At 36.6% G+C, this 27,335-nt stretch overlaps 1 protein-coding gene across 5 annotated transcripts in view; it reads right to left on the minus strand.

Annotated features, from left to right (window-relative positions):
- Positions 1-27,335, minus strand: part of SESTD1 (SEC14 and spectrin domain containing 1) — a 101,919-nt gene that overhangs the window by 37,214 nt on the left and 37,370 nt on the right. For 2 of the 5 annotated variants that reach the window (XM_087882061.1, XM_060688039.2), the window contains exons 1-4: positions 21,194-21,426; positions 15,724-15,801; positions 14,803-14,907; positions 7,104-7,184 (exon numbers count right to left, since the gene is read on the minus strand). In XM_087882061.1, the coding sequence (XP_087738187.1) occupies positions 7,104-7,158 (55 nt within the window). In that variant the 5' untranslated portion in view covers positions 7,159-7,184; positions 14,803-14,907; positions 15,724-15,801; positions 21,194-21,426. Of the gene's footprint in view, positions 1-7,103; positions 7,185-14,802; positions 14,908-15,723; positions 15,802-21,193; positions 22,279-27,335 lie in introns of those variants that run through there. The other 3 variants (XM_060688038.2, XM_060688041.2, XM_087882060.1) reach the window with 3 other exon arrangements.

Raw genomic sequence — 27,335 nt, forward strand, 5'->3', positions numbered from 1 at the left:
ATTATTGCACAGAAGCAAAAAAGCACTCCATGCATATCCTTTGTAGGCATCCATTTTGACACATCTAGAAATAATCCATTTGAGGGATCTAGTGAAAAATCACTTCTACCCTCAGTTCTATTATATAAATTCTAACATTTAATAAAGGTGAACTCTTAAGTGCTTACAACATGTTAACCTTCCATGAGCACAGAGGTCTCAAACTCAAAATGTCATGAGTGCCACATAAAGCCTAATTCATTAACCCAAAGGCTGCAACATTGAAGCTCTTTTGTATGTTGATACAGAAGTCTCTTGTATGAGTTGAAAATGAAGAATATCACATTATGCCTTTAAACATAAATTTATAATTTTTTTAATTCCGAAAAAGACACAAGACAAGGCCTTTTCACATAGGTACTTTGTCAAGATCATAACTGGGATGACTTAATCAAGAATCCCATCCTTGAACCAAGAGCTCTTCAAATCGTCATTTTTTCCCTTCTGTCTACTTAAGGAGCAGATCTTTATTTCCTTGTATTTTTCCTTTTTCTTCTCTTTCCTTGTCTGGAAAAGAGACTTGCGCTGGAACTACCAGAACTGGGCCTCAGATGAGGTCTTCTCATATCCATTAGGGAAGCCAACCTCATCTCCCTGTAGAAGGGACCAGGTTTGCTTCCGAAGTACCACTCACCCAGTCTGAAATTCAAGAGCAAATAAGGGTTCTGGGAAAGTGATGCTGCCAAATCTTACAGCTGTTGGAAAATCTATTAGGTCAGGCTGGGATGAGTTGTAAGGCTGCTACCACTGAATTGTTCTTCTTAGAGTGCTTCCTATGGTCCAGTCTAGATATCTTTGTGGTATTCAATACCCTGACTTTCCTTGACAAAATCCTTGACTATAAAATATTGCTGTGGTAGGGAGCCGCAGTGGCTCACACAGTAAGACGCTGGGCCTGCACACAGCGGCTCGATTCCCATGCGAATAAACTGCGTAGGGACAAGAGCCTCCCTCGATTGCCTACCGGCATTCAGGCGTCCTGCGGGTAAAAGGTAACACCGCCCAAAAAAATTCCTTTCACAAAGGCAGCCAGCCACCCCGGTGATGCCTGCTAACACGTGCCATACGCTTAAAAATTTTTTTTTGCTGTGGTGGTAGAAAATTATTTGGAGGGCTGCATACATGTGATAAAGTTTTGAGACCCATAATAAAGAAAATTTATTCCCTGATACTTAAAGTCATCCGCTATCATCATCATTTAGCGACCCCATAATCTCTTGCAGGGTGTAGTCTGGGCAACTGAATGGAGCCAGCAGAGTGTATTAATGGCTGGATGGACTTCCTGTCGCCAATGCAGTGTTTTGTTCAGCAGATACATTCTCATTGTGCCTAGAGAGAGAAAAATCTGCCTCTATCTAGGATCCTCCCACAGCCCTCCTATAAGATGGTATATATTATTTATTGTGAATAAATAGATGGGAACAATTTCACATATAAATAGTAACACAGGTAATCCTCGTCGCTCAACCATTCATTTAGTGACCATTCAAGGTTATGATGGCACTGAAAAAGGAGACTTGCAACCAGCCTCACACTTACAACTGTCACAACATCCCTATAGTCATGTGATCAAAATTTGGGACCTTGGCAAACAGCATGTATTTATGACAGTTGTAGCATCCCAGAATCATGTAATCACCATATGTGATCTTCCCAGACAGCTTCCAACAAGCAAAATCATTGGGGGCAGCTGGATTCATTTAACTGAATTGATTTGAAAGTTTGAAAGTTTATTAGATTTCTATACTGCCCTTCTCCCAGGGGACTCGGCAGTGTACAGCCATATTAAAACACATAAATTTATAAAATTTAAAACCAATTAAAATCAAATATATAAAATTTGGCCCTCAAATTAAAACACACATACGCCCATTTAAAATTCATATAAGGTCAGTCCGGCTTGCTGAAACAGAAGGATCTTAAGGGCGCGGCGAAAAGTATGCAGGTTGGGGCTAAGACGAAGCTCTAGAGGCAGCTCATTCCAAAGGGCTGGTGCCCCTTTGGAATTTGCTTAAACAACTGTGGCAAAAAGGTTGTAAAATTGGGCATAACTCACTAAATAACTTCCTTTTTCTGCAGTGGAAATTCTGGTCTCAATTGTGGTCATAAGTCGAGGACTACCTATATTGATTTCTCTATAATTTTCCTTCACCAGGTAAAGATAATTTTACTACCCAAGCAAGAAAGGAATAAATATTTCTTCTTTTGTATTATATTAATTGTCCCAAAACTTTAATAAAGCATACCTAGTTAATCTAAATTCTCCTGCTTAAGTTTCTACATCTTTATATCTGAAACTGCAAAGAACTTGCAGGCCTCACCCTCCTCAAAATCCTCATCAAGGAGAGAACCAACCTAGAACTAAGGAGAAATTTCCTGACAGAACAATTAATCAGTGGAACGACTTGTCTCTACAAGTTGTGATTGCTCCATCACTGAAGGCTTTTAAGAAGGGACTGGACAACCACTTGTCTGAAATCGTAGAGGGTTTCCTGTTTGAGCAGAGGGTTGGACTAGAAGACCTTCCAACTTTCTTATTTTACCTTACCTCTTCTTCTCTCAAGAAATAGGAATTCAGCCAATTCTAAACTGCAGGTGGAGGAAGATGAAATGACTCAGCTTTGCTCAAAAGAATATTTATCCTGTAATTTGAAATCACTAAGCACATTTAAGGAAATGGTACTTTCCTTCCTTTTATTGTATTCCTTTCAAATAGGGCTGGTTTCCATGTGTTCAATAATAGAACATTTCACTGTCACTTTAAGGTTTTCTTGCTATTGTTGTTTACACAAGAGTTTAAAAATTAAAAAGGATTGAAAAAGTAAAAAAGTAACTGATTCTGTTGAAGGGGAGACAGCACTTTTTAGAACTTATTGTCCTATAAGCAAGATGACCAAAAAAAAAAAATGTGAAAAAAGGTAAAACATGGTCCTGAAAAGGAAGGGAAAAAAGAGGATCTTGAATAATGAATGCTTGATACAAATAACAAATAATTGATTACCCTTCCTTTCATTTCAGTGGAGATGTTACACTTCTCAAGAAAGCTTTTCTGTGCATATGGCAATAGCTAATTGATGGGCATTTGATGCCTTTCTAAATCCCCGTTCCCATTGCAGTCCATGTAAACATTTAAAAAGCTGTTTCTCGGGGGCTGGAGGATTCCTGGAACATATGGATATGCTGCAGAAGATTGCAGCAGATAAAGAGGGCTTACAAAGATTGCACACAATGGCATGCATAAAGAAAAGGAGTATCGGTTAAGGTACAGAGAAAACCAAACAACATATTATATATTCCAAATAAATGCCACCCTCATGTGTGAGTTAAACTCTTATAATCACCAAATCGACAGCATTGCTCTTTATTTTCTATTCACAGCATTGATTTCTGTTTTGAACTGTACTTCAAAATATGTGTAGTACATATGTTGGATGGGAAGAATGATAAATTCATCAAAATAATAGAATCTGAAGGCATAATTTAAAAGTGAAAGGTTTCATAGTAGGAAAATATGGTGGGCAATCATCTCCCATCAATGAAGATGACTGCTCATAGTAGGAATGAAGAAGATGAAGGTGATGAATTAACCAGAATCAACTCAACCTACTAGATCATTTAGGGAGAAAGTCATTATCCCACATTTAAGAGGATGGAAGAGAATTGAAGCCAAACACTGTTGCTTTTTCTGTGCTCTGGAATAAGTCTCTTAGAAATCAAGCTAGTCCACAGCTTATTAATTTTCAGGAAGATGTTAAACGTGTAAGTTACAACAAATTCCTAATTTCTTGCACCCAAAAGATCTAAGAGTAAAGCTTACAGTGTTGCATTAATTATATAGAGAATCTTGTTCAAAGACAGTTGGAACATGTATATACATTAGTGCAAGACCTCAACTGGGAAATAATTACTTTATAGCTGATAAAGATGTAAGGTAACAAAGAAGGGGACAGAATATCCTTATTAGCATAAAAACATCAGATACGTTCCTTGAAAGACAATATAGTAGCTTTGATATACAACTTTTGCCAAGGCTCTAATTGCAAATCTAACAGGCTATTTCTATACTTTTCTGCAGGAACAGAAAAAAATAATGTAAGAATCCTCAAAGTTCTGCTTTCTTTTGAGATGTAAACTTGTCACTAACAGGCACAGATTGCTTCAATAATGAGAAAAATCCCATTCTCAAAACCCTTAAAATATGTCATCTAAAATGTCATCCATCCAGTTACCCACACTCAAACACTGATTTTGTTACTGATTCACAAATGAATTCATCCTCAATTCTTATTCCAATCCCTCCTTGGTTTTTCCTAGTTTTGGCTTTTATGGCTGTTATTTTATTAATATTTTAACCATCCCCCTTTTTTTGCTTTATTGTATTTCATATAAGCTGCTAAGAGATGTTGGATGGAGGGGGGAATATAAAGACAATCCAATGGCAAACAACCAATGCATTGGTACTCAAATCATCAATTTTTGCATGGCAACTGGCTTTGCACATGCACAAAAACTAACCTTTTCCCACATACATGAATGAGGCAGGCAGATTTTAGAGAATGGTAGCCACCTTTTCACATGTGTGCAAACAGCCCGCTGCATATACAGAGTTATGCAGCTTGTTTACCCAAGTCATAAACTGTGTGCGTTATATATGTTTACAAAGGCTTTGGTTTATCTTGGCCAAGAAAACAGAAGAATGGGTGAAATGAAGATATGTATAATTAAGACCACCACTATGTAAAATTATTTTCTTGAATAGTTCCTGGCCATTCACAGTTGATATTATGGGAAGTGTCATAATTTGTTTCTATTTGACTATTCTAACTATAGTTTTTCCATGTAGTATAAAAACTAGTCTTCCAGTAAAAAGAACTGGGGAAAATTAAAGAAAGACAGATACATACACACAGAGACAAAATTCCGACTTAATAAATCTTCAAAATGATTTTCAGAGACCAAAGCAATATGCTTTTTGTTTCTAAAAATAAAATAATTAATAACTTCTATACCAATTCTAAACATTTCCTTTGGTTCCAAGTTCCTTTGCAATAAGTAACATTTATCTCTTAAGTATATTCAGCTAGAGATGATGCTTAAAATTTTAAGCAGTTACTTAGCAAGGCTATTTTTGTTTGCCTTTTCACTTAGGATGAACATTGCTCTACTTTAATACCATCAATGCCCTAAATGAAAGATTGGAAGCCAACAATTACACCAGTGGTGAAATCCAAATTTTTTTACTACCGGTTCTGTGGGCATGGCTTGGTGGACGTGGTGTGGCTTGGTGGGTGTGGCAGGGGAAGGATACTGCAAAATCTCCATTCCCACCCCACTCTGGGGCCAGCTAGAGGTGGTATTTGCCAGTTCTCCGAACTACTCAAAATTTCCGCTACCAGTTCTCCGAACTGCTCAAAATTTCTGCTACCAGTTCTCCAGAACCTGTCAGAACCTGCTGGATTTCACCCTGAATTACACCATCTTCTCTGTTTGAGGTGGCTGGGTGGAATTCATGCACGGTTGAGAGAGATAGGAGGGGTAAAGCATGTAATGTGCATCTGATATTTTAATAATCATTAAGCAAGCAAGGATATTACAACTATTTATGATCCATTATGCATCTATAAATTCAAGACCATTTTTTGTTATTTGAGATTTATGCTAGCAACTTGTAACTCAAGAATCTCCCAAACTTTTGGCATCTCTCAAATATATTCTTATCTACCAATTATATTGCTAAAAAGAACTATAGGTAGTCCTCAACTTACAACAGTTTGTTTAGTGACTGTTCAAAGATAGAATGGCACTGAAAAAAGTGACTTACAACCATTCTTCATACTTATGACCCTTGCAGTATCTGCATGGTCATGTGATCAAAATTCAAACACATGGCAACTAACTCATATTTATGACCTCTGCAGTGTCCTGGAATCATGTGATCCCCTTTTACGACCTTCTGACAAGCAAAGTCATTGAGGAAGCCAGATTTCATTTAACAACCGTGTTACTAACTTAACAACTGCAGTGATTCACTTAACAACTGTGGCAAGAAAGATCGTAAAATGGGGCAAAATTCACTTAACAAATTTGTCACTTAGCAACGTAAATTTTGGCTCAATTATGGTCGTAAATCAAGGACTACCTGTATTTATATTAGTACAAATAGGCTTTTAAGTAAAAAATAAAAAATAAACCTTAATGTCCTAAAGTTTGTAACTTTTCCATTGAGGCATCTATAAACAGCAATAAATGAGGCAACACAAATATAAAAAGTTATTATTACTTAAGAAACCATTTTTAAGCAATGCTGATTTAGTCATGAACTAATCAAGTTATTACCTTATATTATATGAAGATAAACCTCAAGGATTGGCGTTATTACAATATAATAAATAGTAATTATGGTTCTCATTTTATAGAGTCCTAAGGAAGGGAAAAATGTGGGCTCTCAGTTGAAATTATAGGAGTAAACAATACTTCTATTACCAAATAAAACCTGCTTAACAGGAATACTTTTTCTCTACAATATGTCAGAGGGTGATCTAGGCATCCAGCCAACACTCCAACATCAATTTTAAAAAATATAAAGCTAATCTAGTATTTAACACTACTTGTAGCATTTAAAATTAAAACATCCAAATACATCCTAAGAGAAAATATCTTAGTAGCTTAATCTGAAAGAGCTCTCAGCCTGATCAACATCTCAATCAACACTGTTTTGAATTCCCTATATTTTAAACATAACTATGCATGTCAGTTATTTGAACTCCTATTAATATAACATTTTAAAATTAAAATAAAAATAAAAAATAAAAATAAACATAGAATAAAGAGAGAAATTTAATATAGCAAAATAGAAATATAATTTCATCTATTATCTACAGAAAACTAATAATCATTATTTCCCCATGAACAAGATAGAGATTGAAGGTAATATAAAATATACAACATCAGAAAAATTTCTACCGAATATTGAGGCCACATATCAGAAAACAGTGAAAGCAAAAAAGTGTTTTAAAACACTGTTTTTCTTATAATACGTAAAAATGAAAAGGACAAAACTGTACCTGAGAGGAAAGCTAATTTTTTCTTCAGAATAGACAGTATTACGGTAGCATCCATCCTATCTTCTCTTAACTTTCAGAGATCTGAAAATGCAACAACATAATATTGGAAACCACAGCCAAGAAAAAAAAATATTATATGTAATTATGCTAAATTTGTCCATGTAGGTAGCTTATACCCATGAGCTCTTGTTACAAATGAAGAATGTTTCATGGTATTAAACCCATTAATAGTGGTCACATTCTACTTTTCTTTCCTAAAGTCCCCGGTAAACTGTAAAAGATCTTTTTACATTTTAATTCATTTAATACTTGTCTTTTTTTATTCAACTGTACATGTCATCCTTTCTACTTTTTCCTGGATTGCCAGTTTTAATTTTTTACAATAAAAATTTTAATTACTGAATTTTTACAAATAATCCACAAGCACAATAAAAAAAATTGTCAACATTATCAGACATCATTTCAATCTCTTTCTTAAACACTACTTGGCTCAGAATTTTAATTTTTTAAAAAAAATCAGAATCTTTCCAGTATCTGCAGAACATTCTGTGCATTCATGTGATCTATACCCAGTCCAAAATCTGCATAGTTGATCCAGGCACAGACATGAAACAAATGTGATACAGGCTGAAGTACTGTAAAGTAAGGACTGGAGAAAAGGCCATCACTAATGATGACATACAACTGTAGTTAAGAGAAAGTGGGGAGAAAAGAAAGGTGCTAGGAAGTTTAGGCCAGGGTAGGTAGATTGGTTATGTTGCACTTGAATTCAGGGGCTGAGATGGCACGTAAACAGAGCTGAGGGAAAACAGGAAAATGAGGATGATGGAAAAATCAGCACATTTATTATTTTATATCCCATTATTATTTTTATATAAACTCTTGAATAAAAGAACTCAAGGGAATGAATATAGCTTATATTCCTTCTTCAACCTATTTTCCGAACAACAATCCTGTGAGGTGAGTTGGGCTGAGAGACTGGCCCGAAGTCACCCAGCTGGCTTTCATACCCGTCACAATCTCTTGGTTTCTAGCCTGGTTCCTTAACCACTAGACCAAACTGGCTTTCTTTACTGATTCACTCTTTACGTATAGGAAGATGGGAGAGGGACAAGGTACACAAGCCAGGCCTACTCATCCTCTAAGATCCCTCTGTAATTTCTCATGGCTGAAACTTAGAACCACCAAGATGTTCCAGATTATAATGAGGCCAAATCAAGACCTATCTGGAATGTTCCACCAATGAGGCACAATGTGGCTGCTTGAGATTATGAAAATCCACACCTACTCATTTTCTGATTCACAAACATTCCTAACCATAAAGGGGAATATTTGTAGCTCAGAGTTGAAATAGGAGTATTGATGATGGTACCTTGTTAGGATAATGAAATGTCTGCAAGAAAACAAGCAAGCTCAGAGAGCACCCCTCATTCCTTATCATTTTTATTTATTTCTCTTATATTAGCATGTAAATTGCATCCTGTAGTCCTCACTGATTGATATACATGGAAGCAAAAAGACCTTCAAACACCAATATTTAAGTACATACAACTTTATTTGTTCTTGTAGTTTTGATACAGATAGAAAAAGGGAAGTCTGCAAATATAGCATTTTTTCTTCGTTCCTAAGAACAGATCCATCAATCCATAAAATCATTTCCATTATTTAATTTGTACATATATAACAACATTACAAACATTGCAATTTTGACATTTAACTATTATTTTTTCATATATAGGGTTCAAATAATCACCTTATTTGGTTTGCATTTTACTTATTAATCAACTTCAAAACTTTTAGATATGTAGAATTTTCATACAAAGCCTGATTTGATTCAGACTAATCCTGATCCAGCCTAATAAATCTTAATTAAGAGAACTGGAAACTTCTCAGCTTTTATTTTTTATTTTATTTTATGTTTGTATTTTATATTAAATATATTTTAGAGCAGTGAAATGTTAACTTCAAACAAGAATAGTGAAGCATATAAGGCACAAATAACATGTTCAACCCCAACACACCTAAAATATTTTCCTCATCCATTTTTCATTGCTTAGGACTTTAGAATCCATTTCTCTTTTAGAGAATTAAGATAAGAAAAGCAGGTATTTCTGCCCACAGAATAAAAAAATACCCTTCCTCCAGTTCATAAGCAATTACCAATTTTCTTTGAATGTCTGATTATGCATGCTTAGCAGAACGGGTACTAAGGTCTTTGAAAGAAAATTATAAGTTTTTCATTAGAATACAATGCACTTTTCATAAGGAATAAATACACTAATAAAATGAAGGCTAAAAGGTGCTATGATTACTAGAACAAACTTTCAACATTCTTGAAAACTATTCATATCCATGAAACAAATATTGAAATTTAATAGAGAATGCCTCCCATATAATTATAAAAGTAACAACTGAAGAATTTAAGTTAAAGACGCCTGGATACCATGCCTGGCTGAGTAACATCTGTTTGAGCATTATCTTTTTTTCTGTATTAAAAAAGCAATTTTATCAAACACTGGCACATTTCCTTAATCTACCCCATGTAAAGGAAATGCATTATTGTATCACTATCAATTTTATCTTTACAATATAAACTATTCTAGAAAATACATTCAATTATTTTGATTGCCAGAAGCTTTTCAGAAATACATTTCCTATATTCAAAAACTGAGATTCCTCAGGCCATTTTAATTTTACAAATCCACCTACTGTTTTCAACTGCATCTTATTTATTATTTGTACAAAAACCAGAACTTGTTTTTATACACAGATACTTTTCTCATCAAAATTCTTGTTACAACTTCACCATTAACATAAAATCTTCCCAAGTTCTGAATAAAAAATGTTGAATGACTTTTTTTAATGCGGTAGCTTTAAAGGTACATCATAAATAGATCATTGCAGTCTGCATCTTTTCTACCTTTTAAAAAAAGATCAAATAAATGTACTTTTATTTTTATTTTATTTTAAGATAACTGGACACTAGAATCTCAATTCAAATAGAGCATTAGCCCTATTTTTCCTTGAAAGCATTAAGAGATATATAAAGTGGAGAAATCTATTTTAAAAATGAATTAATTACTTTTCTTTTCCCAAGAAAACAGGCCATACTCTTTTTCCAGGTGAAACTGGCAAGTTATAATTATTGTATGACTTAATTAGCAAAATTGCAGAACTGTATCATTAATACATTATGCTTATAAATATCAGATGTTACACCCCAGAACTATTTTTAAAAACTTTTTCCATTAGATTTGAAATAATTACTTAGGTGGAAATGAGTATTGCAAAAACAACAATTATATGCCTGTCTCCTAAGAAGCAAATGCCTCTGAATTCAAAGATACTTTTGTAGGTTGAGACAAATGTAATGTAAATATGTTGATATATGGGCTTTTGAGTGCATGGCAATAAGGCCTAACACTTATTTCAGGGTTCAAAAAAATATAAGACAGGGTCTTATTTTCGGGGAAAACAGTATATGCATTTCCAAAGAAGTTCATTATTTAAAAAAAATATTTAAAGACTGGATGTAGTTGTACTGCATCCACTTCCTTTGCTGATTTTAAAATATATTCATTTATCATCTATGAAAATGAATTTATACATTTATCATTTATATGTTTCTCATCTGGCATTCTTAATGAAGTGTATAATGCTGGGAACAATTGATGGCAAAAGAAGAAGGGGATGGCAGAGAATGAGGTGACTGGATGGAGTCACTAAAGCAGTCGGAGTGAGCTTAAATGATCTCCAGGGAATGGTAGAGGATAGGAAGGCCTGGAGGAAACTTGTCCATGGAGTTGAGATGGGTCGGTCACGACTTCGCAATTAACAACAATAATTTTAAGCCCTATGCTTTTAAAAACCACAGATGTTTGTGTTGTAGTAAATGTTGCCAAACATAGACAAAGAAATAAAGAATTCTCTAAGACTCCTTCCTAATGCTCTTTTTATTCCAGAAATATGAAAACTCGAACTAAACATTACTTCCATCAGTGCACCATTTTCAAAATAAAGTCCTGACAAAAAAAATCTTGAAATACACATTGATTTAGCTTTATACTGAACAGTTAAATTTGTAGTCTTGTACAAGATAAATATATTCATCATAAAAAAAAAGTTTACACAAGGACAAAAGAAAAGGAAACAGGACAGTAAAGGAATGCCACCGAAGTCATATAAAATGATAATTTGGGACAAGGGCATTTCAGCAGGCAGTCTGTTGTGAAACAGATGAGTACCACATATAATTTCCTACAACCATAATTTCAGTGTAATAATCCACTCATGAAAGTTATGTGTATCAATCCACTTAAAGGATTGATTCAAATTATAACTCAGTTGTACAATTTTAAGGACAAAGACATAGCATTAAAAAAAGGTCGATGTTACAACCTATCTTTCTGGCTTCCAGCCAGGTGTATTATTTCCACCCACATCTTCCCTCAGACGTTTTTGCTATAAGCCGTTTCTTTGTACACTTATTCATATAAACACTTGATAATACAAAAGAAAATTCTGGAGTAAGTGAGAAGAGCACAGTAGCTCAAAAATTCTCAAAAGTTTTATATTATTTATGAAATTATTAGTTAATACTATAATTTAAGTGGGTGGAAGAACAATTGTGTCAGAAGCCTCTTTGAAGTAAATGTACTAAATATACTTAGTTTTATAAGTTTAAGTACACTACATATAACTTAATTTTATGAGTCAGCTCCTGGCACAAACCAGTTGTTTTGATATTTCTCTTCACCACTAATTCATGAACATGGATTTTCAAGTTATTTTCCAACTTTAGGATACTCTTTATCTACAACCTATTATTAACTTCTTTCCAAGGAATGAAGAGCAATATCTTAATCTTACTATAAATCAATGAATTGATTTAGGCTTGCATAATGACAGGATTCATACATCAAACTAAAGCATATGATTAGTTCACTGGATTCAACCACTAAATTCAACCAGTAGAGAATGCAAATGGCTTATTGTTTAGCACAAGACTGGCCAGAGGAATGAATAGCATTGATTTTATGAGACAGATTATATATAGGTAACCCTGGTTCAACAACCACAATTTGGACCTGCAATTTCATCACTAAGCAACACAGTTGTTAAGCAAGATATCACATGACTGGAATGGACTTATTACCTCACTTCTGCTGCAGTGTAAATCAAGTCACGCACAGTCATAAAGCAAGCCATCACATGACTGTGATATGATTTTACTGCCAGCTTCTTCATTGACTTTGCTTTTTAGAATCTGGCTGTGAAGTACGCAAAGGGTGACTATGTGGCTGAGAGATGCTGTAAGTCATAAGTTCCTGCTTGATGTAAGGCACACAAATCCCAATCACGTGATTGTAGATATGCTGTGATGGCTAAAAATGTAAGAACCAGTTGTAAAGTTACTTTTTCAATGCTGCTGTAACTCTGAATGTCTGCTAAAGAGATCAGTTGTTGTGTAAGGATTACCTGTACAACTAGGGTACTGTTTTTATGACAAGGTGTAAGTGCCTGGATGTTGAATCGGGCTGTCAAGATGAGCTGAGTATTCTTCTGGTGTACCAGTCACCCTGCAACCCAATTTGATCGCTCTTCACACTGCTTAATCTGGCTGTCAAGTTGATAAATCCCCCAGCCTTTATAGCAATTTCAGTTATTTCAAGCTCCGTGCTTGTTCTGGTTCCAAGGTTGCTGAAGTCTGGTTAACCAGGCTAAAACTGAACCCAAGCAAGATGGTTTGTTCATTGCAGTTTTTTACCAATTTGTGTTGTCTTCTGAGGGAAGCAAAGAAATCCAGCTAGATGGGCAGGTAGAGACCATGACCAGAACAGGCTTTGCCTAGCTTTTCTAGGACACAAGTAGCGGTCCTTTCTGGAGTAAGAGGATCTTGACACAGTAAACCATACTTTCATCACCACTCAAACTGCTCCCTTTGAAAACCACTTGGAAAAAACAGATGGTTCAACATCTATCTTTGCGTTGTTGTCAGTAGGTTTCTGGGTGCAATTCAAACTATTCGTTTTGAGGAATGAAGTCCTACATAGCTTGGGATTCAGATGTTTTTAAAAGACTATATGAGGCAATACGGCTGATCACAGAGGACTGTTTTTCCATCCTGGCACCTACATTACGGGACAGATTCCCAGTAGAGATCAGCCTGGCCCCCTCACTGATGGCGTCAGATAAGCTTTTAAAGACTGGGATGTTCCAGCAACCTTTGTGGAATGATTGTGGTGATTACTACTTTCTGTGATGTGGTATTATCACTATTACCATTATCACTATTACTGTATTATTTTTTAATGTTTTATTATATTCTGAATGTTTTTATTTTGTAAGCTTGTGATAAAGATTTAGCAACATATAGATGTCATAGATAAATAAAACAAAGTTAGTTACACCTGTGTGTGAATCACCCTTTAAGAGGATTTAAAGATAAATATCTGGGTTTCTAGGTGGGAAATGCTAGGTGGGGAGGGGTCAGAGAAGAAAAATACAATCAATCAATCAATCAATCAATCAATCAAACAAACAATCAGAATAGAACTAGAAGGGATCTTGGAAGTCTTCTAATCCCATCCTCTGCTCAAGCAGGAGACCTATACAATTTCAGACAAATATCCAGTCTCTTCTTAAAAACCTCCAGTGATGAAGCACCTACAACTTCTGAATGCATGGCATATCATTGGTTAATTGTCCTCACTGTTAGGAAGTTTCTCCTTAATTCCAGGTTGCTTTTCTCCTCATTTTCCATCCATTGTTTCTTGTTTTGCTTTCTGGTGCTTTGGAAAATAAATTGACCCTCTTTTCTTTGTGGCAGCCCTTCAAATACTGAAACACTGCTATCATGTCACCCCCTAGTCCTTCTTTTCTCTAGACTAGCCAAACCCAAATCCTGCAACTGTTTTTTATATGTTTTAGTCTTCAGGCCTTTAATAATCCTAGTCTTCTCTGCACTTTTTCCAAAGTCTCATCATTTTTTTGTAATGTGGTGACCAAAACAGGATGCAGTATTCCAGGTGTAGTCTTACTAAGGTTTTATAAACCGGTACTAATATTTCATGTGATTTTGATTCTATGCCTCTGTTTATATAACCAAGGATTGTATTAGCATTTTTGGCTAATATGAGCCACACATTGCTGGCTCATATTAAGTGATTGTATTATATTTAATCATATTTAAGTGATACAGCTGAAGGAAAAGGAGATATGGTAAGCAAACAAAAGAAGAGCCTGAATTATTTTATAGCTGAAGTGTTCAAGAGAAATTTCATTGATTTATTTAAACAGAAACACCTATTTCTTATAATACTTCTTTATATAATAGAATTGTCAATTTAAATTTTAAATGTTCATAATCCATTAATCCCCAGTAAATGACACAATATGACAATCCAAGATATTATACTAGGAAAAGAATATGAAACAATCTCAATATAAAAATATGAAATTATCACAGTAGTGGCAGCCACATTTTAAAGTAGCTCTGAAATAATATTGCATCATTCTTGAGCAAACAAAATAGTTAGTCATAACTTGACCAGAAACCACTTTGTCAGATTTCACTGCCAGTAACAAGTTTTATATAGTATCACTATCTACCCATATCCAAAATATTTTCAAATTCAGGTATCATCTCTCCCCACCCAATTACTCTGAGCAATTACTCATCTGTTTAACTGCATCATACCTTCATGTCTTTTTATCTTAATCAATGCAATTTCTCCCTCTCTAGTTTTGTCAGAAAATTTTTCAAACTTCAGTTTTTCTGAATCGTAGCTGCTCATCTTCTCACCTAAAAGCAGAAGACAACATCCCATATTTATTTTATCCCTATAGGACTTCAACCAAAAAAAAATCTCAATTCCAACTTCATAAGATTTCAAAAAATCTTCAGTCCAATTTTTCAAAGCCTGTTATTATTAAATCATTTAACTGAGTTTCATTCATTTGATTTTAGTAGTTTCTTGTCTTAAGAATACTTTTCATATTGATCAGTTTTCCAAGTAAACTGAAAATAACACAAAATAACACAAACACAATTTATATGATTCTAAATTCTACACTCAGGAACTAACTTCCTAGCTTATTTTAGGCAGACCATAGCCCTAACTCTTTAAAAAAACTAAAGATCTGGCTAATGGCTCTGTTCCTGCAGGCCCCAACGTGAACACACTCCTGCCTTCACTGTACTTGCCCCACTGCATGCAACATACAATACTAGTGCTATTGTATTAATTATATTGTTTACATTATTAGATATAAAAGCACAATATCAGATTCAGTTTTCCAGGATTATAGTGAACGTAGAGGAACTGACCACTGTAAACATACTTACCCGGTTTCCCCCAAAATAAGACATCCCCTGATAATCAGCCCAATTGGGTTTTTGAGGGCATGGCAATAAGGCTAAGCACTTATTTCAGGGTTCAAAAAAATATAAGACAGGGTCTTATTTTGGGGGAAACACGGTACATTTTTGCTATTAATTATATGGTCTAGAACACTTACATCAACAGACTTGTCTATATAAAATCATTTTGACAACTGGAAAAAATAAATTATATATCTATGCCTGCTAAATATTTAGAAACTGAATGAGCCTACTTACTGTGTTTGTAGCAATTTCTAGAGACATCAGGAATCCGGTAACAAAACAGGCTTGAAGTCTGACTCAACTTTTCAAGTCCTGTGAATATAAATTAGAACTTGAAATTTTCTGTTGACAGTTTATCAGATTCTTTAGAAAGACATTTACTACTTTCAGACCATACAATTCAAAATAAAATAATCAAAATAGGAATATGTTCTGCAATACAATGACTGGTACATTAGTACAAGTAGCCCTTGATTGTGACTGGTTGTTTAACAACTGTACAGACGTCAAAAAAACTACTTATAACCCGTTCTCAAAGCTACCCTATCACAATCCAGTCACATTACTGTATTACAGGCACTTGGCAACCAGCTTGCATTTGCAACCAGTTGTATATAACCCGCAATCACATAACCACGATTTGTGATTTGTTTTGCTATTTTCCAGCAGAAAAAGCCCACTGGATATGCTGCATTTGCTCAATGACCAAGTGATTCACTTACAGTGCAGTGACTCAGTTTATGATTACCATTAAAAAAAATGGTTGTAAAATCACGTCTAGTCATGTGGTGCCTCAACTTACAACCACAATGACTTTGCTTCATTATGGTTGTAAATTAAAGATTACCTGTATACCATTACATTTAATAGTGGAAAAGCAAAGAGAACCAGATATCACAAACTGAATTTATTCTGCTGAAGGTACAAAACTTTGAATTAGAGGAGGAGGAATGAAAATCAGTAGAGAAATCCAACAATTTCTTTTTAAGACTATATTTATTCAATATGTTGCTCATTTACCCTAGATCATAAGACAATGGAAAAAGATCTTAAAAGTGGATATTTAAAGCAGGATTCCTCTACCTTTTGGGGCTAGTGTACAAAAAGAAAACTGAAAACATACTAAGGCATTCATAACAAACAGTTGCTATTATGGCGAAGTTTAATAAAAAAAAAACCCACTCATTTGGGTCAGCGTCAACTGGTACAGTTGAATCCCACCATTTTCTCCAACTAGAAATGGTCCCCTCCTGACTGAAACTCATTACTGCATTTTTTTTTCTGGGCAATTAGACATAATAGCAATAGCACTTAAGAGTTATATATTGCTTCATAATGCTTTACAGCCTTCTCTAATGGTTTAAAGAGTTAGCATATTGTCCCTAACAATCTGGGTCCTCATTTTACATCTTCAGAAGGATGGAAGGCTGAGTCAATTTTGACCAGGTGAGAATCGAACTGCTGGCAGTCAGCAAATTAGGCTGCAATACTACATTCTAACCACTGCACCACAATGGCTCATAATTCCAAATAAAACTCAGAAGATTTACTTGAAGAATCTTTTTCTACAGCATACATTGGCTTTCCTTTTTGAAATTAAAAGAATATTTAAAAGAAAAAATAGAACCAAATATTTTTTTTCATATGGAATACTGCCATCCACAGGGGTCATATAACAGATTTGAGCTTTAAAACAAGTCCCTGTAATATGTCATTACTTCTGGGGCTTCTCAGAGAGTGGTCAACACATTTCAAGACTGGATCCCTAGATATAACCAGACTTATCCCAAACCAGGCTATGGCCTATTTTGATGTGGTCAAGATTCTGACTGGAAATTCGAAAAACACTTGAATCCAATATCTCTCCCCCTCCCCCCCACCCATTCCAATGCAAGACATACACACACACACACACACACACACACACACATATATACACATATATGTATATGAGTGCTGAAATATTTTTTAAAATTTCTCCCCCACTTAGTGATGTGGTGTTGCTGTGGTGTTGCCATTTGCAATATGGATAAACTCTGTAATCGTAAACCAGGATTAAACTTTGCAGAGGATTTTAACACAGAATAGGTAGGCTAGAGTTGTAACAGTACTGAAAATGTTGGAAGGAGAGGTTCAGGAAAAAAATGGAAAAATGGAAATAGATGCAATATTTCTTTTTATATCAACTTTACTGGATTTCATCATTATTTTTTCTAAAAATTCTCATTTCTTTTCACATCTCTAGGTTAGACTTCTCTAACCTATTTTGAGCAAAAATAACTGTCCTAATCAGTCCTAAACTTCACTGAATTTGTACTTTTGCTCTTAATTAAAGAATAGCTCTTATAGGTTTCAATTATTTTGTCACCACATCCAAACAACTACTTCTTCAAGTCATGTTCGGACACAATAAAAAATGACTTTGGAGTAATGATGTTCACTTGGTGGTATTTCAATGCTACATGCAGAACATGGATTTTAATGTGGTCTTATACCCTCAACCTTGATTGAGGATAACCCAGTGTATTTTACACAGAGGTAGTATTTGTACTGGTTAATAGCTAAGCCTGCATCTGTTGCAGTGTTGCAAATAGAACAATCTCAAAATAGAACATGGATGTTTTAATCAGGAACAATATACAGTAGCCAGTCCTAAGGGACTCAGTATGTAACTGAATTGTTTTCAGACTATAAGCTTCTAAAGGAAGGAAAAGGGAGCATTAATACCAGTGGTGGCTTTTGAAATATATTATACTGTGCCAGGAAGACTTCATTATGCAGGAAACTTCTTTTTTTGATAAAGTATCAACTCCAAACGCTGTCGAACTGAGGACCTCAACAGATATTAACACAATGGTAGAGTCTGTCCAGTAGTGAGTTTCAAATTTTTTTACTACCGGTTCTGTGGGCATGGCTCGGTGGGCGTGACATGGCTTGCTGGGCATGGCAGGGGAAGGATACTATAAAATCTCCATTCCCACCCCACTCCAGGGGAAGGTGGGAATGGGCAAAATCCCCATTTCCTCCTGATCAGATGGGACTCAGGAGGCAGAGAATAGATGGGGGTGGGGGTGCAGTCAGTCAGAATTTTTACTACCGGTTCTCCGAACTACTCAAAATTTCCGCTACCGGTTCTCCAGAACTTGTCAGAACCTGCTGAAACCCACCTCTGAGTCTATCTCTTAAACACACCAAATTCCCATATGACTCCCTCTGTACCCCAAGACTGATTTGATAAAAATGTATATACCATACCATCAGCCAATTCAGGCTCTTGTTCTTTAGGTACAGAAAGTATTAATATAAATATTTTATGTAAAATTAATGATCTCATTATAGTATTTTCATAGAAGTGAACAATGCCAAATACAGAAGTCAGAAGTCAAGGATAAATCAACTAGCAATGGAGTAAGCGTCATCAACCTAGATTATAGATCTTCCTACTTTTTATAAATATTCTATTCCGTACCCAAGGCCTAAATCGTCCACTAAAATGCAGGTTATAGTAATTTATTTTTTAAAAAAAACCCTCAAAACTAAATTTGATATACTTCATTCTTTATTCCACCCTTAATCTTGTAGTTCCAAGAGATATGCCAGGACAGTCTACTGAAGCTAAGTTGCATCAGTGTAAAAAATAAAAATACTGCTAAGATTCTAGAAAAATTGGAAGAATGCAAATTGTTGAATAATTCTATAACTTGCCCAGAAGTACTGTTTTTTTTTAAACTGTGCTGTAATAAAATTCCAAATTCTCCTATTTCTATACTTGGGCAACTACTACTACATTCTTCTGCCAGTTGCAAATGTGTCCTTGTTCATTCTCCTCCCCCTTTCTATAAATCGGTAAAGAAGAAACAGTGATATATAATATTTGATTTTTATTACTTGAGAAAAGCCTTTCTACCCATTTTGTTTTTAAAAACTCAACAACTTCAACCTCAAATATCAGTCTGTAAAATTAAAAAAGAGGAATGATCTTCAACAGAGTAACAGACTTTGATGTTATTCTGCTTTTTGACAGAAATATTTTTTATTAAGCAATTTTCTCCATGAAGCACTGCTTCTACACATCAGAAGGTCACAATCTACTGAAAATTTTCATCAGATTGTAACCAAGTGTTATCGCACAAATCAGATACCAAGGCCTAATGCCACAGAGGGGGGAGAAATTCTTAAGTTTTCAAGATTTCCTGCATTGTTTCAAACATATACACTTAATACCAATGAATCCACACATATTATTTGATACAGGAAGATGGGTATGGAGAATGGAAAGAAAATTCAATTTAATTAAAAAAAATGATGCCACTGAAATCATCCATTTTAAATTATAATCCCTCTTCCTCTGACAGTAGATCAATAAAAAAAGATTATGCCCAATTCAAACTGGAAAAGTACATTTAGCTCAAAAAAAAAAACATCACCATGGTGATGAAAGAACATGGCAAGTATCCCTAGAAATTGTTATCTATAGCCATTTTTTTTTTATCAAAGGGCAGGAAAGGGAGAAAGAAATCAGTGCTCAGTTGTAACACTGGCACAAGAGAATATCTACAAACAATAATACTTACACAAAAGAGTATCTACACTGTCACAATTTCTTTATGTGCAAATAACTGCAATCAATTACAGTGCTTTGCAATAAAGACAGAGAAAAATACATTACCTGGTTTTTGCTATTTGCTATGGAAAGGTTCCAGACCTTTTTTTTTTTAAAGTAGCTCCTCCTCCTTTCTATTTCCCAAACAATGGTTTGGAAATGCTTTTAAGAAAATCTTTAGATTATGCAGATCCTGTCAGCTGGCCACCTTTCTGTAGGTAGAGGCAACACTGTATCAAACAATGAACCAACCCAAGACTGTGGAACCCATCACTTTGGCGATACCTTAGCTACCATACATTTGAAATAGCAAGATTACAATTTTACTAGTCAGTAATGCTAAAAAGTCAGGGCAAAGTATTCAAGTGAAGCCGTGTGCAGTCATGTCAAAGATGCAGGGTTTTTTTTTAATCACTCAGAGGGAAAAAAATGAATAGTTTTCTTCCTTTTCAGAATCATAAGCCCTTTTGTTTCGGGTTTTTTTTTAAAAAAAAATGCTTAAAGTCTAGGAAACCTTATTGTGGGAATAACACAGAAAGTGGTCAAAACTAGGGAAATGATATTGCTTTGGAATAGAAAGATGTCCAGAGAGAAAGAGAGAGAGAGAGAGAGAGATTGGTGCTTTCAACCACTCACTCTCTTTGCTCAGGGCTGGGGTTGCAAAATGTCAACACAAAGGGAGAAGGAGAAGGAACAGAAGAAAGCGGCAGCACTGACTCTTCCCTACCCAGCGGCTGTGTGCGTGTACGTTACTCCACGTTATAAAGCTGTATAAAACCCATCCAATAGGCAAACAAGGAAATACCTGTTGCTCTGGTCTTTAATGCAATTCTTGCTTAAGGAAGAGCCCTCCCCCCAAAAGACGGGGGCAAGCCACGTTGAAGAAAAGAGCCTCCGCCACAATAAAAAAAAAACATGCAGTGGCAGAAATGCCAGGTTGTAGGAAAAGGGAAGAATGGCTGGAAGGGGGAGGGATTTTTTTTTTTAATGAATTCTCTCTCACACACACAATTCACACACCCACACCCTGATTTAGGTAAAGATGCGGCGGCAGCCTGTTCCCCCTCATTCCCAGGAGACTCCCACCCAGCACGGTTTTACCTCCGCAGCCTCAGGAGGGAGCAGCAGCCGCCAGCCCCGGCGAAGCCACCCAAGCGGCGGGAAACAAAGCCTGCTCAGGCCGCAAGGCCGGGCCTGCTCTGTTCTGCTCTTGCCTCTCTCTCTCTCTCCGTCTGCTGCAGTTCCCGTGAAGCGCCTGGCCGACCAAAGCACAACTCACCTGGGCCGAGCGCGGCCGTTTTGCGCTTGCCAGCCCAGCGAGGGGGCTGGCCCGCGGCGCCGTTTTGCTGGAGCGGGAAAGGCGGGACCAAAGCCCGGCCGCGAGCGAGGGAGCGCGCGGCGAGGAGCGTCGCCGGGCTTCTTCCTCCTCCTCCGCTGCTGCCGCCTTCGCTACCCAGCAGACAAAAGCGAGGGCCGGCCGGCGGGGGCTGCTTTCACCGCGGCTGTCAGTCCCGGCGAAGGCCGCGTTGCTTAGCCGCCGGACCCGCTCCTAGCCCCTCCGGAGAGCGCGGCGCTTTTGCGGAAGGAAGCCCACCCTGGGTCAGAGAAGGCGACGACATGCATCCCTCCCTGACACTAACACGCGCAACGTGCACATTCCCTCTCTCTCTCTTTCTCTTGGCTTGCAGCTGCAGCTGCTCTCAGGCAGGGTCAGCCCAGAGCCTGCAATGACAAGCCCCACCCTGAAGTTGGAACAATGCACCAGCCGAGCCACCCGCCTTGCGCGGCTCCCTTTTCCTCAGGCCCGTCCCCTGGAGGGGAAAAATAGGATCGCGCACGTGTGCAACGGTCGCGGGGCTTGCCCTGGTTCGGGTGAAAGGGGCGAAGTGCTTTTTCTTGACTTTTAGTTTCGCCACGGCAGCGAGATTAAGCGAATTAGCCCCGAAGGCTCCCAAGACGACAGAGGCCGAGCTCAAGAACGTGCATTTTAAAACGATTTGGGTGCCCCGAAATCGTTTTTACCGCGCACCTCTCATTTGACTTAAGCGCATCAGTTCTCTGCTATCGCGGTTCAGATGCTGTCCTCCCCCTCCCCTCTCCTTTCATTGTCGCCCTTCCTCCCTTTACCAATTCCATCTAAGGCTGGATCGCCCACCGCGGTCTCTTCCCGTCCCCCCTCCTCCCCCCCCCCCCCCGTCTACCGTAGCATCCTGGTCTGAAGTGGGTTGGGAAATAAGAAAAGGTGGATTCTTATGAATTAGGCTTTTTCCAAAGCACGTCTCCCTTGTTTAACGTAGGATTGCTGACTTTTTTCCCCCCAATTCTCTTTTCCCCTTTCTTTTCTTCCCAGCCTGATCAAGAATTCTGCCTGCTGCTTGTGACCTTGTGTCGTGCTAATGAAGACCCTGCATTAACACGGATTTCTGAATTGTTGTCTTTTTTCTTTCTGATTCCTAAATCAGAAAAAAAAAAGGGGGGGGAGGGAAACGTTACAATAAAAATCACTGCATTTTATGTTGCCCTTTTGCCAGATCGACATTACTAGAACAAAATTACCTGCTAATACTAATCCCTATCTTTTCATGTTCGGATATCACGGGTGTCCTTAGAGAATGTGTCATTTTATTCACTGAGTGGTGCAAGGGACAATTGTCCCCTGCTCCACTTTCCACAGCATTGGGACTGCAAAGGTTCTGGCAGTTTTCTTATCTGAGCAGCTAAAATGTTTGAAACCACAACAATTTAGCCAATCAATGATAAGCTTCACTGCCAGAAACTATACCACAGTGTTTCCTTTTTCCAGCTTCTTGCTATAGAAGACTGTTCTCGTTTATTGGAGAAAAAATTAATTTACAGCAGGAAAAAAAATAATTTGGTGAAATTAATTATGTTAAGGATGCTATATGTCAGCTCATCTTGGTGAAATACACAAATATGGACAAAGAAGCTATGTAATCTTTTCCAGATTGAGGGCTGTTTGGTTTTTGTAATGAAGAGACAAAGAAAGTATTTACCTTTATGATAAATAAGGCAATCTCTAAAGAGATTATTACTGAAATACCCATTCAAAAATGACTTGAAGCTAAATAGAACATGTATTTCAAGCTAACTGATTTAGGCTCCAATGTTTACTTCATTTGTCACAGGATAATATGGAGTTGGAGAAGATACATATAACTATTCTGAGGAGATATCCTTACAAAGATTGGGTAAACTCAAAATCATTTAAGATACATGCATGAGACACAGTGGATAGGAGTTTAAGAACAATGTTGGCCTAATCTCAGCTTCATGGAGAAAAATACAGATAATGAACCCTTCAATATACTGGAGATCACTTTTAAAAGTCAAAATCATTTGGAATCTAGGTATTTAAAGGATGCCTTTCTCTTGTAAGTCATCCTGGAAGATCCTAGAAGTGTGTGATTGGAAAGGCAGATAAAGACCTCCTTTAAACTGTTTATGATCCCTCCCCCCTTTGACAACAATAGCTCTGTGCTAACCCTAATGGAAAAGGCTCCGGGTTATGTTTTTACATATTAGAATATTATTCCTGATTGCAGCTGTTATTTATTTAAATAGTTGCTAGATTTCTTATCCTGAGGCTGCTCCACCTAGAACTGTATTAAAGAATGTAATTCTGTTGAGGTGTGGCCTAGGCAAAGGGTCCTTAGCTTTTCCTCTTTCAGTGTTTCTTTATATTGGGTGAAGAACCCTCAGAGGCAGTTAGGAAGAAACGTTTTTTTCCAAATACTTCAGCAGAAAAATGTCCAGGTGTCCATACTAATTTCAGAGCAAGGTAAAATTCTTGGATCCTGCCAAAGACATGCTGCAATGGAAACATATCTAGCAATAATTGCATGCATAACAAACTCTTGGAAGATTAGGAAGTGTGTGTATAAAAATATGCACAAATATTTAAGTATTGGTCTTTTTTGTCAGGGGACGAGATGTCAAAAGATATAAACCAGTGTGGCAACAGAACTGAACAGAATGATAAAAGTGAGAAATATGGTAAAAACCAAATTGACAATTGTTCATCCCTATCTCAGAGGCACTATTGTAATATAAAAAGAAAGCAGCCTGATGTTTTCCAGATGTTATGAATTAAAAACCCCAGTAGCCCTAAGTGTCTAGCCAGTTGTCAGACTTGGAGTTCGGAAAAATCTGTGGGATACTATTTTTTTCTCTTTCTGCAGCAACCAGCAGTGCAAGCTCTTTATATTGCTGATGTCTTGAGAAAAACTACATACATTCAGGACAGTAATGAGAATGAGGCTTATGAGAATAATGGGTAAATCATCTCTGCTGTGGAGAATGCTCTGTGGATTAATTTCTAAGGGTGATTATATTAAGCCATCATTTAATCACTTTAAGGATATTCAATAAGACCTCCTTCTGTTTTAAAGATTTTCCAGAAGTTAGATTGAGGTTTACAGTAATATCAGTGCAATAAAATCAAAGCCATCCTCAAATATTTTCATTAATAGAAAAACAAGTACAGGTATTCATCTCTCTGCCTCCTTGGTGTGTGTGTGTGTGTTAAATTTTAAGATTTAAATAATTATTGTGAAGGTGATGATGTAGGATGTAATTAGTAAACTTTATTCTTTATATTAAAAGGTTAGGCTTTGAATTATGTTTTACCCTTATAGAATCTGAATTAAATATCACATAATACTTGTTTAGTTTACATGTTTAGACATTTGCCCTCCCAGGGGGGGTACCCATATAATTCAGGAATTTTTTTTAATGAGTAAACATGAATTAAATTGTGCAATCATATTATACACACACACATGCAAAAAAATCTAGACTGTTCTATATTGAAGGTATATTGAGACTGCAACATTGAAATAATGGCATATTTTGAAATGGCAATTTCTGAACTTCCCGCAAGCATGAGAAATATTACTTATGCTTTTGCTCAGTAGCTTTCACGGAACTGTGGCCTAAAATAACAATACAATCACAATTTAATCAGAGATATTTTGTTGCTTTCAAGGGGACCTACATCCAGGAAATAATAGAGTAACAAGATCTTAAAATACATAGGATTTTGCAGACTCAAAAAAGAATCCTCCAGTAAATTAATTTTGAGTATGTGCATGCAGACAGATAGATAGATGATTCATTCTATCTATCTATCTATCTATCTATCTATCTGTCTGTCTGTCTGTCTGTCTGTCTGTCTGTCTGTCGGTCTGTCGGTCTGTCTGTCTGTCGGTCTGTCTGTCTATCATCTATCATTGCAAACTGGGGCCATAGTGCAGTATATTTGGCTTGAGCTTGAAATCAGCTACTACAGTTTGTAGACCATAATTTATGACTAAATATGCTGAGGACTTAATCATTATGGGTTATTCAATGAGCTATTAAATGATTAAACTAAGTTGTAGGTTAGTGCTGAAGAATGCAACCTAAGGCTCCAAGCCTGCAAAGTATATAATGAGAAGCATATGATTAGCATGTAAATGAGTTAAAATTTATGATGGCCTTCCATTTTGATGATATAGTGCTGATTATTTGAACTCACTGAAATAGAATTTCAAATGGATATGGTACTGAGTTTGATGTGATCACCTTGGTTGCTGATGGAAAGAGTGCTATCCTACTAATTCTTTCAGATCTGTTAGTAACTTTTGATAATGGCGGTATCCTTCTGGACCATCTGTAGGGCTGAGTTTTGTTGAAGTACAGTGGTTCTGATCTTTCCAATCCCCATAAATAATGTGCTCTGTGATTACCATTCAGCATTGAAGCCATTAACCTATTTTTGTCCCACTTTATTTGATCTTGTCTCTCTTGTTCAATAGCTATATGAAGGCAAGGATTTTTCAGAGCTTTGGTGTGGATTGCTACCAGTATGCTGATAAAAACCAGTTCTGCCACTTTTGCAGCCAACTTCAAGGAAGCAATCAGCACCATTAATCACTGTGTAAGTTCAGTAATGGGCTGTATAAAAGAGAATTAGTTAAAATTCATTCTGGATAAAAAGAGATGATCTGGAACTGGAGTCCCAATTAAGAATAAGGTTTACTTGTTCTTGATAGCTTGCATTTCTTTAAAGGTAACCTATAGTTTAGGAGGTTAGGAGTGATGGCAGATTCCCAGTTGTTTCTAGATTCAGAATGAGGACTGTAGTAAGGAATATATTTACACAATTATGGTTAATATACTATTTATAATGAGATTGTCAGATCTGACAACAATCCATGCCTTGGTCAAATCCTGTCTTTATTATCAGTCTTACTAAGGCCTTTGTAAGACCACATGTGTAATTCTGCATCTAGTTCTGGTCACCACAATATAAAAAAGATGTTGAGGCTCTGGAAAAAGTGCAGAGAAGAACAACAAAAATAATTAGGGCATTGGAGGCTAAAACATATGAAGAACAGCTACAGGAATTGGGTATGTCTATTGTAGTTTAATGAAAAGAAGGACTAGGGGTGACATGATAGCACTGTCCCAACATTTGAAGGGCTCCCACAAAGACGAGAGGGTCAAACTATTTTCCAAAGCACCAAAAGGCAAGACAAGAAACAATGATTGGAAACTAACCAAGGAGACAAGCAACCTAGAACTGAGAAAAAAATTCCTAATGGTGAGAGCAATCTGCCAATGGAATAGCTTGCCTTCAGAACTTGTGGGTGATCTATCACTGGAGGCTTTCAAAAAGAGACTGGAAAACCATTTGTCTGAAATGGTAGAAGGTCTCCTGCTCGAGCAGGGGTTGGACTAGAAGACCTCCAAGGTCCTTTCCAATCCTATAGATAGATAGAACACTATGTTCTGTGTTCTATTGCAGCACAATCTATATGGGAGCGCACAGTGAAAAGCTATCTGGAAAGTGAAATTGGTGCCAAATTTGGCATCAGGGTTATTGACTATTGTAAGATGCAAGGATCATAGGATGTCTGCACTGTCAGAGCTGCATTTGGCGCTATTTGCTATCCAAGCATAAATTAAGATGTTAATTTTAAACACTTAAGCAGCTTAAAGGACCTGACTATCAGGGGAACGGCTTTCCTCTTACAAAGTATGGGAGCATTAAGATCTGCAGGAGAGGGGTTTCTGAAGATATTCCCGGTGTCAGAAGCTCATTTATCTGGCCCGGAGAAAACTGTGTAATGCACTATTAGCCTTTAGAAGAATAATCACTATGCATATCTTTCATCAGGCAATTCGTTGCTGTTTTTTTTAAAAAAAGGTCTTAATGTGTTTTTAAAATGTATTTTTATTT

Source organism: Pantherophis guttatus, chromosome 1 (assembly GCF_059756535.1).
Source record: "Pantherophis guttatus breed Tessera chromosome 1, ASM5975653v1, whole genome shotgun sequence".
Taxonomy (NCBI): Eukaryota; Metazoa; Chordata; class Lepidosauria; order Squamata; family Colubridae; genus Pantherophis; species Pantherophis guttatus.